This window comes from Mytilus edulis, chromosome 4 (genome assembly GCF_963676685.1).
Source record: "Mytilus edulis chromosome 4, xbMytEdul2.2, whole genome shotgun sequence".
Classification (NCBI taxonomy): domain Eukaryota; kingdom Metazoa; phylum Mollusca; class Bivalvia; order Mytilida; family Mytilidae; genus Mytilus; species Mytilus edulis.
Genome location: NC_092347.1, coordinates 73,780,686 through 73,797,306, shown reverse-complemented (window position 1 = coordinate 73,797,306; position 16,621 = coordinate 73,780,686). Strand labels below are relative to the sequence as shown.

General features: G+C 33.3%; 1 protein-coding gene across 2 annotated transcripts; it reads left to right on the top strand.

Moving 5' to 3' along the window:
• The first annotated feature begins 10,313 nt into the window (after positions 1–10,313).
• LOC139520474 (uncharacterized) lies at positions 10,314–13,937 on the top strand. Of its 2 annotated transcripts, none has more exons than XM_071313124.1 (4): positions 10,314–10,442; positions 12,603–12,658; positions 13,012–13,041; positions 13,434–13,937. In XM_071313124.1, the coding sequence occupies exons 2-4, from the start codon at positions 12,604–12,606 to the stop codon at positions 13,868–13,870; spliced, it is 522 nt and encodes a 173-aa protein (XP_071169225.1). In that variant the 5' UTR covers positions 10,314–10,442; position 12,603; the 3' UTR covers positions 13,871–13,937. The 2 variants fall into 2 exon arrangements, with proteins under 2 accessions (XP_071169225.1, XP_071169224.1); XM_071313123.1 differs by having other exon boundaries at positions 10,322–10,442; positions 13,012–13,038; positions 13,428–13,937.
• Positions 13,938–16,621: the final 2,684 nt, after the last annotated feature.

Genomic DNA, 16,621 nt, shown 5'->3' with positions numbered 1-16,621 from the left:
CTTTTCGTTTCAGTTCATTTAAAAAATTCTCTTTCTGTTAGACATCTAGCCTCTGTTACTCGTCTGGTCTTTTTCTCCGTTCTTAGTTTGACGACTTCAGGGGTTCTTTTAGAATTTCTCTCAAATAAGTTTTATCGGATGAAGTTGATGGAACTTGCGGGTTTACGGCAGAGACAGATTGCTCTTCATTGGCGGTTGTAGTTAGTCGCGACTGGTTCTGGTCTTTGCTAACATCATGGCCATTCTCTATTGATGCTTCAACCTCGACATTGAGCACATACGTCTTTGATGGTCCATATGCCTCAATTGGGATAGCATTCGGTTTAAATAGAAATATCCCAGTAGCTCTGAAGCCACTGAATATATTCACTAGATTCATTTTTTCATTAAAGGCTTGCTTGAATAAGCCACAAAAATCGTAGCGCGTGACTATTCTTCCTGGATTCTGCCTAAGAAATGCCTCACAGCATAGATTGTACGACCTTTTCAGCGGTCCAAATACGCTTCTATCGAGTGGCTGTGTCCAGTGCGTTGTATAGGGAGGAAGACAGAACATTTCTATCTGATTGGATACGGCTGTTTCCAACAGATTCACTGTTATGTGTGAAGAATGTCCATCCAGTATGAGCAGCACAGGTCTCTGAGGAGGAAGATTATGTATAAACAGCTTTTTAAACCAATTATTGAATAAATCTGAATCAATAAATGAACTCTTACTGCATGCAAATAATTGCCCATCAATGCTTGGCTTACTCTTTGTCCCTTAAAGATGAGCATTGGTGGTAGAACTCTTTCCTCTGCGTTCACACAGCATAACGCGGTTACATTTTCGCCTCGTTCTCCGCGTGTTTTGGAATGCACACTCTTTTTGCCTCTTTTCCCTACAACCTTTGATGGATCATGTACGGTACTCACGCCAGTCTCATCCGCATTGAAAATTTGCTGGGGCTTATCCTTAATGTTCAGTTTATCCATAAAAATTACAAGCTTTTGAAAGTAAGATTAAATGACATTTGGATTCAGCATTGAACTTCGTGCTGCGCTTAGACCCTCTGGTATGCGTACAGATAAACATGGATGTCGATCTCTTAACCCTTGCCACCAATCATAGCCGGCACTTTTCTTATCATTGTTAAAACAATGCTTTCTCCCCGACCTTACGGCTATCTCGTAGGCTAGCTTTCGGACATCTGTGATAGTTAAACCAAACCCTCTTTCCTCCATTCTTAGTATATGCCCAACCAAAGCTTCTTCATCCTTTATGGCAAGTACTGTGGGTTTTGTTGCTGGTGAATCCAGATCCATAGTTTTCAGTCTCCGAAGTAGTGTTGTTCTTGGTATACTATACAACTTTGATGCTTTCAATTTAGACATGCCCCCACTCTTTACATGGCGAACCGCTTCTTTCAGACCCTCTTTTGACCACTTTCCTTGCTTTGGAGTCCATCCTTTTTTCTTTCTAGCCATTTTGCTGAAATAAAAAAGATGTAGGTTGTATTGCTTTATATGAGTGTTTTATACACTACTAGTATATATATACATATTTAACAATTGAGACTGCCGTCGATATACAAAATTGCGGGAAACACATATTGTTTACAAACATTGGCTAGTATTTGCAACTTTTTATCAGATTCTCGAGCTCTTTGAGATGTATCCAATTAAACATGTTATTTACCCCCCTCCTTTTTTTTCTTTTATGATTTGTTCATATGTACCTACAAATCCTCTGGAAAACCTTTTATAAATAAAGGCAACAGTAGTATACCGCTGTTCAAAACTCATAAATCCATGGACAAAAAACAAAATCGGGATAACAAACCAAAACCGAGGGAAACGCATTAAATATAAGAGGAGAACAACGACATAACACTAAAATGTAACACATATAGACAAAATCCCACGAGAATAACAAATATAACATATATATATACCATCAAAACCAAATACATGAATTTGGGATAGACAAGTACCGTGACACGTCTTATCGCAATGTGAATTTACACTCAAAAATAAGAGAAAACAAACGACACAACGTTATAATGTAACACACACAGAAACGAACTATAATATAACAATGACCATATTCCTGACTTGGTACAGGGCATTTTTAAAGGAAAAAATGGTGGGTTGAACCTGGTTTTGTGGCATGCCAAACCTCGCACTTTTATGGCCATGTGAAATATAACATCAAAATGACAACACAGGACTACAATATAAATAAATTGGAGAACACAATTGACAAAGAATCACACGAAAAAACAGCCAACAAAAGGCAACAAGTTCAAAATTTTTAATACGCCAGAAGTGTATTATAACCTTTTTGTAAGTTTTCATAAATTTTGATGCACAACAAAAAACAATAGAAAAGTAAAGACACATACCAAGTATGTTTATTTTTTTAACAATACGAGTTGTCCACTTTCCCCATGGTAATGGGGTAAGTGGAAACCTCGGTTGGTATCGTGTTTTTCAAGAAACGGAAACACATTTATTCCTTGTCGACCATTTAAAGTGATACATTTTATTATGATGCATTTGTTGTGGCTATTGAATTATAACTAAGCATAAAGGGGGATTGTGTGCACTGATCTGCTTTAGGATATGTTTTATGCAAATTTTTGGCTTTTTTAATGAATGCTATGACGTCATATTGAAAGCTACTTGCAACACGGCACCGCTTCTTCTGTTTTACTCAAAGCAGCAATTTTCCGCACAAATAAATAAGTTTTTGGGTTTGAATCGTATTCCTTGATATCCAAGTTAGATCAAGTCAAGTTATTTTCAACGGAATCCCACATACATTTATTGTAAAAGACAATTTTGAGAACGTACATATTCGGCGGGTATACGACATGTACGCCGCCATATTGCAGAAGCAGGATGTTTTTATTTAGCTAGTTGTGTATTTTTTATGTCATTGTACTATCAAAATAATCATTGAAAGTCTCATTTTAAGGCCATATTTGTCGTTTTAAGAATCTCAAGTATGCATTCACGAACGTTTGTCGCCGAACGGGACAGATTTCTGTGTGTTATGTTATAAAAACAAACGTATGATTCATTAGAACTACTAATTATCTCTCACTTCCATTATCGCAACCAGCAAACAAATAATATGCCTGAATATTTACTGCTAATGTGCATTGACCTTCAATTTACCTTTTAACTTTTCTTTGACTTTGTCCGTTGTGTTGATTAGCTACGTGTCCGACGGGAGACAACTCGCATTAAGACAGCTACCGGAAATAACTAACGCGGTGACCACTTACCCCACATGTCCACTTACCCCAATCTCCCCTATACTACTGTTGCCTTTATTTAAAATTCCTCATTACATATAACTTTTTTTTTTTGTATTTTGTATAGCTTGTAAGCATGAAAGTGAATCAGAACATATAATAAATTTGAATTTATCTGAAGGAGCAATAAATTTCAAAGCTTCCGCTTCAGCAGTAAAGATGGATGCATCAGAGATCATCAGATTGCAAACGGAGAGTTGCAGCTCTGTCCCTGAAGACAGTAGCAGATGCAACTCTGTCACCATCTTTTGATCCATCGGTAAAGACAGTTGAAAAATCTAAATAATTGGCTTTAATTTAAGCACAGTGTTGCTGAATAAAAAGAGGATTTGTTTTATTTTTATTGTGTTCAAGGAGATCAAATATCATTTTTGGTTTGGGAAGTTCCCACGGAGGACATTTGCAAGTTTTTATTTAAGCAACATATTTTAAATCAAAAGAAGCTAAATGTGGTTTTAAACGTATACCTAACGGAGAAATTTTATTTTCATGTTTTGCAAAATTATCTTCATATATAAAATTGAATTAAAAACACAGCTGTAGGCAGGATTATCTGAATAGGCTTTCAGTTTGACATCATATTGAAGTCCAAGCCTCAATGGATTTTCTATAAAATCTCCGTATGTTTAGCGTTGAATCAACAGAGGGGTACATAATCCTTAAATAAATCTCATCGAAGATGCTAAGACATTTTTGATAAAAATTCCGCACCAACTTCACAAATAATACGCGATTGTCTTGAAGCATATATTCTTAGTTCTGATGTTGTTTATAATAAAAGTTTTCTTATTTTTTCCTTGTATATTTTTAACCTTTATAGTTTTGTCCATTTTTGATAGTATACATATGACGTGGCTCGGTACTTACTCATCCCGCTATTGTTTTACTAGTATTGTGCTATACTCAATTTTGAAATACTGTCTTCCATTTCTTTTTTCAACAAAAACAGCTGATCTACGTGCCATGATACATCGTGTACAGTGGTTCAACCTTAGAGACAGCCGGCGAGGAAAAGCGTCACTCGACTATAGATAGTTTAAATTTCACATAGTCTCATTGGTCGAATTGTATAGGGCGCTTAACACAATGCAGGCGGTGTCGCCACCATATCCAATAAGTTTGGTTGTTAACACGTGGAAGGAAAAACAAAAAAATAGCTAACACAAATATGCAAATTTAACAATGTCGCACTGATTTTCAGACGAAGCATTATAACTTATGGTGTTTCACCTCTATTTTCATATGTTCCCCGATGGTGAACTTGTTTCGTGAAGTTGTTGTAAAGTTAGACTTCAATATGTAGCCCATATTTGATTCTAATCTTATCCAAAAAAACTGTAAAAACAAACCTCAAATATTACATTTAGACGTGACTGCGTACTTTTACATCCCAAAATGTCAAACGATATTAACCCAACCAGTCCACTAACGCCTGTATGTCCATATGATTTATATCATTAATGCGACGAACATTGATTATTGTTTAACTGTTGCAGAGGGATTACTTGTGGGTCGTAAATTCATTATACATATGCCTATTTTTTTTCTTCGACTACATATATCTGAGGGACACGTAGACTGACAAAACGAAAAAACGGCGATCACTGCTATATTATAATCATAGTATACAGGCAGAATGACGCGAAAATAATTGTCCTGTCTCCAAGTAATTATGAAAATTATGTTTAAAGAGGGGTATCTGCCTGGAAGAAATGGGAAATCAAAATTGCCATTTCACGATGAACGATTAAAATTTGTTTGCACCTTGATCTTTTTATCGATTTCACGAAACACGATGAATAACGAATCTTTTTTTACGGCTGCAGTGAAATAAAAAGTTGCAAAACACGTTGCACGAAAATAACCATGTAACCCCTCTTAAAGTTTAAAATCGGAAGTCTTGTGTATGACTTAGAAGTCGGTATGATGACGGAAACAATATCCGGACGTCTTTTTCTTCGTTAGATGACAAATGATGATTAATTTATTGGATTGAAATGCGCATCTGATGCAGAAAAATTGGTACCGTAATGTTATTACTATAACTTGGTTGATGCCTCTGCTGGTGGACTGTTAGTCCCCGAGGGTATCACCAGCCCAGTAGCCAGTACTCCGGTACTGGCATGAAAATACGGATTTTTTTGTGTTATTAAATTTTGTGTTACAAAATATTAAAAATTATTATAAATTAAGGAATGTTTCTCCCTCATGCAAAGCTCTGATTCCTTTCACGGATTTGGCTATACTTTTTGGAACTTTTCGATTATAGCTCTTCATCTTTTATATAAGCTTTGGATTTTACATATTTTGGCCATGAGCATCACTGAAGAGACATGTATTGTCGAAATGCGCATCTGGTGCAGAAAAATTGGTACCGTTAATGTTATTACTACCACTGGGTCGATGCCTCTGCTGGTGGACTGTTAGTCCTCGAGGGTATCACCAGCCCAGTAGCCAGTACTCCGGTACTGGCATGAATATACGGATTTTTTGTGTTATTAAATTTGCTGTTACAAAATATTACAAATTATTATAAATTAAGGAATGTATCTCCCTCATGCAAAGCTCTGATTCCTTTCACGGAATTGGCTATACTTTTTGGAACTTTTGGATTATAGCCCTTCACCTTTTATATAAGCTTTGGATTTTAAATATTTTGGTCAAGAGCATCACTGAAGAGACATGTATTGTCGAAATGCGCATCTGGTGCAGAAAAATTGGTACCGTTAATGTTATTACTACCACTGGGTCGATGCCTCTGCTGGTGGACTGTTAGTCCATGAGGGTATCACCAGCCCAGTACTCCGGTACTGGCATGAAAATACGGATTTTTTGTGGTATTAAATTTGCTGTTACAAAATATTAAAAATTATTATAAATTAAGGAATGTTTCTCCCTCATGCAAAGCTCTGATTCCTTTCACGGATTTTGCTATACTTTTTGGAACTTTTGGATTATAGCTCTTCATCTTTTATATAAGCTTTGGATTTTACATATTTTGGCCACGAGCATCACTGAAGAGACATGTATTGTCGAAATGCGCATCTGGTGCAGAAAAATTGGTACCGTTAACGTTATTATTGGGGAAGGAAGAGAAGCGACACACAAAATAAGGTCTTCTCGTTTAATAGTATAGAAGAACAAAGCAGAATTTGTGAATTTGATTTCAGAATTATTTGGAATTTGGTCAAAGCTAGAAGTTAAATGTTTAGGTCCAGATAGTTTAAAGAAGCTAACACCAGACAGTATCAATTGTTTGCCAGTAGACAAAATCAGCACTGCGTATGGTCAGCTGACATTTCCTGCTGTGTTGGACAATTGGAACGCTGAGAATTTGTTCAAAGATGAATGGACAATTATAACAGAGGGTGGAAATAGGTATATTATAACACAGTGGTATGACTTCTGTTATGCTGAAGTAGTAAGCTCTCATCAGCATAAACATTTGTTATTGGCATAAACGTTTTTAAGTTAAAGATTTTATAAGGTGAAAGAAACATTTTTTTTTCTTCAAAATATTTTTTTATTTTTCATTTTTTTTAATGCCAGAAATGTAACAAATATTTATTATTCTACTGAATTATCATGCTTCATTTTAAAATGTCTAGTAAAATTAGAACAGTATGAGAAGGTCTTGTTGCAAATGGAGCATGCGTACATCCTACCAGTGAGTGCACTCCTGAGATGGCGTTGAAGGCCAGACTCGAATGTATAAGCTTTCCCACACTTGTCACATTTGAAAATGGACTCATCCTGGACAGCTTTTTCGTGGGATACAAGGTCTTTTTTGTGGCAATATTTCTTCTGGTATTTGCTACATGCATATTTTCTTTCCTGACAAAAAAAAATGTAAAAGTAAAAACAAATTATAAAACTCATTGTATACCATCTGAACATATCATTCATTATTGGAAAGAGTATGCAAGGTCTTTTTTTTCCATACACTTGATATTTGCAACCTCTTAAGGTCTTCTGAATTCAACTTCAAATATCTCAACTGTTTAACATCTACTTTTACATTTACAAAATTTTACGAATTCACCAAAGCAATTTTGTTGTAGACTGACAGATAAATTAAATTAGCTCGTAATTCTCAGTAAAATTGAAGTACATACATCAGCATGGAGAAGCAAATGAGACCTCAACAGAGTCTTTGAGTGAACCTTCTGCTGGCCTGCCCAAAAGTGTATCTCTGCTGATCATTATGCTCTGCAGTGTGAATTTTTTAGACCAGTGGCACTCAATACGATAAATCATAATATTTTCTATAAGTAACATGTGTTCTGTTAATTTTTGAAAAGTTCATTTGTCTCTTTTGATATGAACAACCGGTAGTGTGCGGTGTATTATCTCTTCTCCAACCTTCCATTCCTTTCTCATATATCCATTTTTCTTTTCTATTTTAATATTGGTTTACCTGGGTTTTTTTTCTCTATATTGTCAGCATATATTCTTCCCCAGCAACCTTTCCTGAAACGTTAGATATGTTTCTTATTTGCATTAATACGTGATAATGAGGCATAAGTTACAGTAACAGATTCAAAAAAAGGAAATGAAACATAAAATCTGAAAATTTATAATCAATTTCAAGTACAGAATAACTACCTTCCTATTATCTATCATAATGATGTAATATCGCACTTTTAAAAATGTATTTTTGATATAAATATTCTATTTTTTTTTTTAAATTTCAATGATATTCAAATCAAACTTAATTTTCTTATGAATCAATTAAATTCGTAATCAAACATAACTTTAAACAACAAGTAAGTACATTCATACACGCGGCATGAATTTTAAAATTCAAAATTACATTATTTTAAAATCCCCTAGTCCACAAAACAAAAAAAGCTAATTACAATCAAGAATATATGAATTTGGAAACTCGTGTGAAACAAATCAATTCAAAATGTCGCATAGTTAGGCGTAATTCACTCATAGCTGATTAATATGAACCAGAAGTTGCTGTTTGTGTGCTAATGAGACAACTTTCCATCCAACTCGCAGTGTATTTAAAGTTAACAATTATGAGAAACATCATTTTTTTCCCGATCGTGCCAGGGCTGAAAAACCAGTCAAGGTCGTTAAACACTTCCATCATCATCAAACATCAATGGATTGAAAGATTGCAAGTACTTCACGTCAGTGACAAATATTTCTAGAAATTAAGGACACTTGCCAATACATCATCCATTGAATTATGATCTTGTTCAATATCGTTATTAACAGTATCTTGAAAAAAAATAATGTTACGGTGATAATTTTTTTTTTAATTTTTCTGTTCTAGAAAAAACAAGAATACGAAAGAAAAGAAAAGAGATAAAAACCAGGATGATCAAATAAAAGTGTCAGGTACACACAGTACACACAAGATAAATTTTATCACTTACGAATATATGACACGTATTATTTTTAGCCAAACAATTTCAATAAATAATTTGTTTCATCTTAGAATTATTTGTTTTTTCATTGAACAGATATAATAACGCTTCTAAGTGATTTATTTGCACATCTCCTTTAAAACTACTGTAACTGTTAATAAAAACTATAAATTCCGAATTCCCCAAATTTAGCAGGAACTTGAAAGGTTCTATTGTCCCTACAAAGAGTTTGTCACGTTGTGTGTTGGAGAAAAAAGGAGGAAGTTTGTTCTTATTTTTGTGGGGATGTACCATTTTTTTTTATCAGCATTCACTGCAATAAAGTATCAATACTTAAATAAATGAATGTTTATCAAAAGAATCACCTTTATTTTTATAGAATATTGTGTTTATACACCAATACAAGAAAAATGACATTTATAATTGGTTCCACAGACAAAAATCTCAAATTTTACCAAACTGGTCACTAATATGAAATGTCCAGTACAATATGTATATAAGATATATGATATCAATACAAAGTTGTAAATTCTAAGGCATTTCAATATAGAATTATATTAAAAAATTACTAAATCTCACAAAATTAGAACCATTATCTGTGCACTTACCCATATACCAATCAATATGACGTTACCTTCCCCTGCAGTGGTCGTCCCTCATTATTATCACAGCTTTATATCTGATTACGTACCCTTTTCGCCTACCAGACAACTGTTTGAAAAAAAATATACGCTGGAACAGACGATTACCATCAACTTAAGTAAAAGTTACTAACATTGTTGATAAAAAATAAATAGAAGTTACGATCATCATCGGGTTGTTTTGGGTTTTTTTGTATCTCGATTTTCGTTCTTCTAGTTAATTTTCCATCATTTCGGAAAAGAACATTCAATGACCATGCTTGAATAATGATATAAATCTGAAAGTAAGTTGTTAAAGTTGAGAAATTGGCCATATAAAATTTACCTGAATTTGCGTCAGCCATATTGGGATGATCGTAATTGCAGTTTCGATCACCACGTTGACAACAGCGAATAGACCACAACGGCTATATTACTTCATTTGGTTACTATATATATACTTGTATTGTCGTCGGACAATAAAGATAAAGATATCAATGGGCCATTAAGCCTTATAACCTCGTAAAAAAAAGAGGAAAAAAGTACCATTGCCTCATAAGGTTTCCAAACTTCTCAACGAATTTATCTAAGCTAAAGAAAATGAACACCCTCGCTCTCTCCCTAAACGGTTTGATAACTCACAGTAAAAAATATAACGTTTTTTAAAATTTACATTCTTACGATTAGTTTAACAGTTCTCTTGCCAGCTGGTATTTTCCTTCTAACATTTATTCATTGTGATAGTTTTGAAAATATTAAAACAGTTAAGTAAAATGTGCGTCCGATTCGTGTATGAAAAGACTAAATTTAACAAATATCGGAAGTAAAAGGGGATTTTCAAAAATCTGCAACTTTTGCAATTCTAAAATTAATAGTAAACAAATTGTATAATTTACACTCTGACATAAACTGTAATTATTGTTTCCTGTTGCAAAACACAAATTGTACATCTTAAGACATCTCGTTAATTGACTAGATTTGTAAATTTCCGCATGGCCGTAACTTCCACACAGGTAGTGGGCTAACATAACCTGTAGAAAAAGTAACAACACGTCTGGTTGACAGGTATAAAAAAGACGCTGGAACATCTTCGTCAGATAAGCTCCAAGGACAGTCCATTACCACACACAAAAATCCAGGTATGTAATTTCCTATTACAAAACTTTTTTAAAAAAATCGGAAAACTAGGGATTTTCTTATCCCAGGAATAGATAACCGAAGCCGTATTTGGCACAACTTTTTGGAATTTTTGGTCCTCAATGCTCTTCAACTTTGTACTTGTCCGGCTTTAAAAAGTAAAATCACAAAAATACTGAACTTAGAGGAAAATCAATTCGGAAAGTCCTTAATCACATGGCAAAATCAAATAACAAAACGCACCAAAAACGAATGTACAAGAACTGTCATATTCCTGACTTGGTACAGGCATTTTCAAATGTTTTAACAATTTTAAAACCATTTTGATCTGAGAGTCACTGATGAGTCCTATTAATTTTTTTAATTTTTTTAATTATAATCCTGGTACCTTTGATCACTATGTATAAATGTGACAGTATAGTTAAATAAAATTTGATTAAATCTAGTTTAAAAAAAATATATGTTCATTTTCGTGATACCGGTCTACATAAGTATGTGTTCGTTAATTTTAATAATAAGAAGAGCATGCATATAATCTTTTTATATGACAAAATTGTCAAAATAAGTGTATTTAAGAAAAAGATATACACATATGAAAGCAATCATTGTTTTAAGTATCTGGCAGTTTAACTTGTGTGTTTCCAAAGCTATGTAATATTGCATAATGCTTTTATGTAATTCGGATCCTGTGAACATAATTATTATGTCAGTCCATTCAGATATCATTTTAGATACTGTGGGTCCTTAGTATATAATTGGTAGGTTTTAATATCAAACTGATTCGTTAGATAAGATAAGATAGATAAATACGTTTATTGCAATAAGCACAATTATGCTATAGCACATTTAAATTACAACATTATCATGTGTAAGCAACATGAAATTTATATTAATACATGGGTATACAAAACTGCAGAGAACATAATTAACATATGAACATTTTGTTAATGAAAAAGACAATTAGATGCATATATATAACTATGTTAATATGAAAGTTCTGAGTTTCCAACTTTCACGCAAAAAACACATCGAATTGTAAATAACAGTTTTTGTTTGAACTTGTAGTAGTGAATACAGTGTTGATATTTGGCCATGTATGATAATGTTTTGAGAAGTATTTAAGTCTATACTGTCTATATGCTGGACAAACCATAATAAAATGATATGCGTTCTCTATACATTGCATAGTACAACATTTACAAATTCTATCCTCCCTTCGTTGTTTTATGTAACGACCAGTTTCCATATTTAGTTTTAATACATCAAATCTTAATAAAGACAACATTTTAACATTGAAATTTTTCAATATATATTGTTCCATCTTAAAACCTGTTTTTATCATTTTGTACAATATTAGTTTTTCAGAGCTCTCTACAGACTCACACCAGCTCTGATAAAATTGATCTAACAGACGTTCATTCAAAATATCAAAGTTTACATTAACATTCTCTTGTGCATACCATAAATGATTAAATCCAAGTTGAAAAAGTAAATTACGAACATTTGTGGCCCAATTTTCTTTACCATTATCACAGTCAGCAACTAGAACTTGATATATTTCATATACAATATCTGGTTTCTTGTTTATAATATTAACCCGGTATTTCAACAACTTTTGTTTCCTAGTAACATACATAGGTAAATGACCAAGATCGCCAATAATACAACAGACAGGCGTTGGAAAGTTTAGGATCATCATTATTTGACAAACATCGGAATGCAATTACTGTAAAGTTTTAAATTTGTTGCATTTCGTCATAGACATAGTACGTTCACCATGTCACATATTTAAAAAAAAAACAAAGATGAAGTTGAATCAGATTTTTGCAGCATAAATTAAATTTGATTGTAGTGATGTAGAATTTCGGGGAGAAATATTAAAATACACCGTAACATCTTCATTTTTTCATATTTACAAACATGTTTGTGCAATTTTCATTGTTATTCAACATAAAATAATTATCTCGGGCTCGGGGATCTTACCATCCCTTTTGTTCGAGGGTCTTTTTTTAATATTTTTTTTATCAATACTAACTTATTATGGACATTTTACCAGCACTTGACCACTGCTTTAAATCTAGCATTGTCAATCATACCACATCTTCATATAATTTTTTTTTTTATCGAAAATCAATGTAATGAAATCTAAATTATAATTTCAGAATGCAGTTCATAGTTGCTTTGTCTGTTTTGATTGTTTGTGTTTCTGCACAACAAGGTAAGAAACATAATAAGAAACAAAGTTAATCATAGTCGCCGACTTGGTTAAATACTCCATGCTTAATCCTATGATCCTATCCCTTTACTTATGTTTTGGCGTGTGGATTATTTATAGAGACAAGTACTTTATTTTATCAATATAAATTTTTTTTAAATGGAAACAATTCTTATTTGTTTCAATATTCCTCTGATATCTTTCGCTTATAGTTTATTACATTTTAAGTCAAAAACGCGATATTTTCAAAAACGAATTATCGCTATTTCAGAAAAACTCAAAAAGATCTGAAAATTCAAGCAATGTTAAAAATACTTGCATATTCAACTGAAAAAAGTATTCTTTTTCTTTAACAGATTACAGAAGAAAAAGATCAGGATATGGTAAGAGACTACTGAAACGTTCATTGAGACAAAGGTGTTTCTTGTAAAAACAAACAAAATCATATTTGAATGCTATCAAAGTACGACAACTAAAATGAAGATCGCAGTAACGACTCTTCATTTTTTTTAAATTTAGAAGTCCTTTATAGCAATGTCATAACAAAAAAGATCGAATACTTTTGTAACATTTAATCGCAGTGACAGTTTTGAAAACATTAAAACTTTGATTTAGTAAAAATGGAATAAAGATCAGATAAAAGAGTTTTAAGTTTGGGGTTGATAATAATCAGATCCAGCAAAAACTTATACAAAAAACTCTTAAACTTCCGTCTACAAATTACGTTTATCATAGGAATCAGTTCAAATATTTAAATACTTTAAACCTGTAGGTGGTGGTGGTGGTGGCGATGGATCTGGTCACATCGGAGGTGGAGTTTCTGGTGGACTAGGAGGAGGATCGTCCGGTAGTTTAAGTGGTAACCTTGGAGGTGGTGTTCGTGGAGGGGTTTCAAGTGGACATGGAGGAGGATCGTCCGGTAGTTTAAGTGGTAACCTTGGAGGTGGTGTTCGTGGCGGAGTTTCCAGTGAAGGTGGAGGAGGGCTTACCGGTGGTGTAAGTGGCAAACTTGGGAGTGCTGTTAGGGGAGGACTTTCCGGTGGACAAGGAGGAAGTGTTAGTGGTGGACTAAAAGGAGGAGTTTCCGGAGGTGTAAGTGGTAGTGGAGGCGGTAGTATACATGGTGGTCTGGGGGGTGGTGTAAGCGGAAGTGTAGGTGGTGGAGGAAGAGTTGGTGGTGGAAAATATGGCGGAAGTTCTGGAAAATGGCATTAGAGACCTGAGCAGGACATTTGATGAGAAATAATTATGTCTATTCAATAAACTGCTTCATTAACTTTAAGTATTCTATATCTTTTCGTTTTCCTACAACGTTTTGCAACTCAGTGTAGTTTAATGTTGATAATTATTATTGCTTTCATTCAGCTAGAAAAAAACCAGAATGATATATTCTTCAGTATAACTATTTTAATTTGGCCTGTTTGTCGCATAAAAGTCCATTACTATCTGATTAATCAATAAGGATTTAAAACGTGCATATTTCAAGTCATCCGATGCTTCACGTAAATAAAAATGAATATATCTCAAAGGCTTAATAAAGGTAACGGTTGTAGGGGGCACGATATTTACTGGTGCATAAGATATAAGGATAGCATTTTAAGAATTTTCACTACTTTCTAACACTGCGAAAATTCTACATCAACAGTTAACTGAAGTACTTTCATTATGCAATTCAGATTGAGAAATGAATTTAAATATCTATCGTGACCGTATACTTTTTTTTTATATATCTTTAAAAAGCTAAAGCCAGTAGTGCTTTTATCATGCAGTGAATACAAAAGTCTCGAAAATTCTCAAAAAATAATTTTCACCTGCATCTGTGTAAAATTATTTCATATTCTACATTCTATTCATTTTTTTGTCGAATCACACTGTTTAGATGCATTGACTTAAGTAGGTTACACAAAAGAGCAACCTAAATCCTGGAATTCAAATACTACTGGGCTACCTGCATACCGGTGTTCAAAAGTTATAAATCAATTGAGAAAAAAAAAACGAATTCGGGTTACAAACCAAAACCCACAGAAACATATCAACTAAGGAGGGAAACAATAGGAACAACAGGAACAACAGGAACACTGAAGTGCAACAAAACAAACACCAACGTCCATAGAAACGAACTATTTGATAACTACTGCCATACTCCTGACTAGGTACAGGACATTTTAAGAAAAAAAGTGTGTTGAATCTGGTTTAATGGCTGAAAAGCTCCCGCTTTGTGAAAATGTAAAAACAAATATCGCAAAAATATTAAGTGAAAATATTAAGTGACAGAAATACAAGACAAACACACACAGGGACATTCATTACAGAGAAACGCACAATCAAACAATATAAAAGTCGACACAACATTCAAACTGCAGAACAACAACGAACATATAATTTTACTATAAAACAAGCTTACATGGACCTAATTATTGAAGAAATTCCTTTATTTTATTAAAATCTTCAGAGGTTTACTGCTATATGTTCTATGCGCCGTAGATTACACAATGGTTGCCACGTAGGGGACTGGCGTTTCTGCTCCTCTGGATACCTGATATCACCCACTGTTTTGATGGGGATCTTTTTTGCTCATTATTTAGTTTTCTATTTAGTATTATCAGATACATATATAATACATATGATATGGATAAATTGAAATTTAAATATTGCGCAACAATTCTTTAGTGTACATATCTTTTAAGTGAATAGTTTCTATTCTGCATTTTCGAATATATATCATATTGAACTTTAAATAACAAATACTACATATACTCATACAAAATATTAATCACTGCATACAATGTACAGTAAAAATTAATCATCTTTTATCAGTGAATTGGGAAAGGCAAACGGGGACTTCTTTTTCTGTAACTTCATCCTGTGGCTAGGAGCACATTATTTGCTTGATTATTCACAATGGCCTTATATTACACGGTCGAAAATAGCTAAAAATCACTTTGTTATTTTACAGTGTAAAACGCAATTGCATATTTAAAAGACGATGGGCTATTATTACACGGAAGATATCAAGTGACACACTTCCACTGCAAAATTCACAGTTCATAAATTCAATGAAGTTTACGGATGAAAAAAGGTGCACACAAACAAAATTCGACGCCAAACAATATCACTTCCGAGATTGAGGAGACCAAACTATTGACTCCAATAAGCATTTTCAAGAAAAATGATTTTTCACAACATTCTTTACATTGCCGTGAAAGGAGTAGGTCCAGTAAGACCCCTTTTTGGCCCCAAAATATAGCAGTTTTACAAAATTGTTAAAATGTAAACTTTAAGTTATTTATTGAACAGTAAAATGCTTCTGCTACACAAATATGTGCTGTTTTTGACAATACAATGCACATATATCGGGTACTAGCACCATTAAGTCATGCTAAATTACTGAAATCTTCACAATTCTAGCATTTTAGTTAAATTTTAGACGGTTTCCGTGTAAAACGAAAGTGGCCGCATTCGTGTTCATCCTTAATATTGACATGTAAGTTGTATTTGATGATAATACATAACATATATAAAGGTTGAGGATGAACACGGATGCGGCCACTTTCATTTTAGACAAAAACCATCTGAAAAGTGACATTTTCGGCATATTTGGTAGATTTTTCATATTTGAGCTTGAATCGGATCGTTTTCAATGATTAAATTATTTAAAATCTTTCACATAAACTAATTGAATCAAATGAAATAGACACTTAAGTGTTTAAAAAGTGTTCAAAATCTTTCGTCAGATGAACCTGAAATTTGAGGCCAAAATCGGTCCTTACCGGACCTACTCCTTTAAATTCTGAATCCACATTTCGTCAACATGAAACATGACACAAAAGCAAGCTAAATTAGCAACACACAAATTAAAATTGATATTTGGCCATTCAACAAAAAAAATATAATATCATTTAAACAAGTTCAAATAACTATACAAAATTCAAAGTAACAAACAAAGGGAATACTCTCTTAAACTTT

What these genes read in the sequence shown, in the direction of transcription:
- LOC139520474 (XM_071313123.1), top strand. Translation starts at nt 12,604, where the DNA reads ATGCAGTTCATAGTTGCTTTGTCTGTTTTGATTGTTTGTGTTTCTGCA. An exon ending in TTGTGTTTCTGCACAACAAG is followed by an intron (nt 12,659 to 13,011) that starts GTAAGAAACATA and finishes TTTCTTTAACAG; the next exon opens with ATTACAGAAGAAAAAGATCA. An exon ending in AAGAAAAAGATCAGGATATG is followed by an intron (nt 13,039 to 13,427) that starts GTAAGAGACTAC and finishes TTAAACCTGTAG; the next exon opens with GTGGTGGTGGTGGTGGCGAT.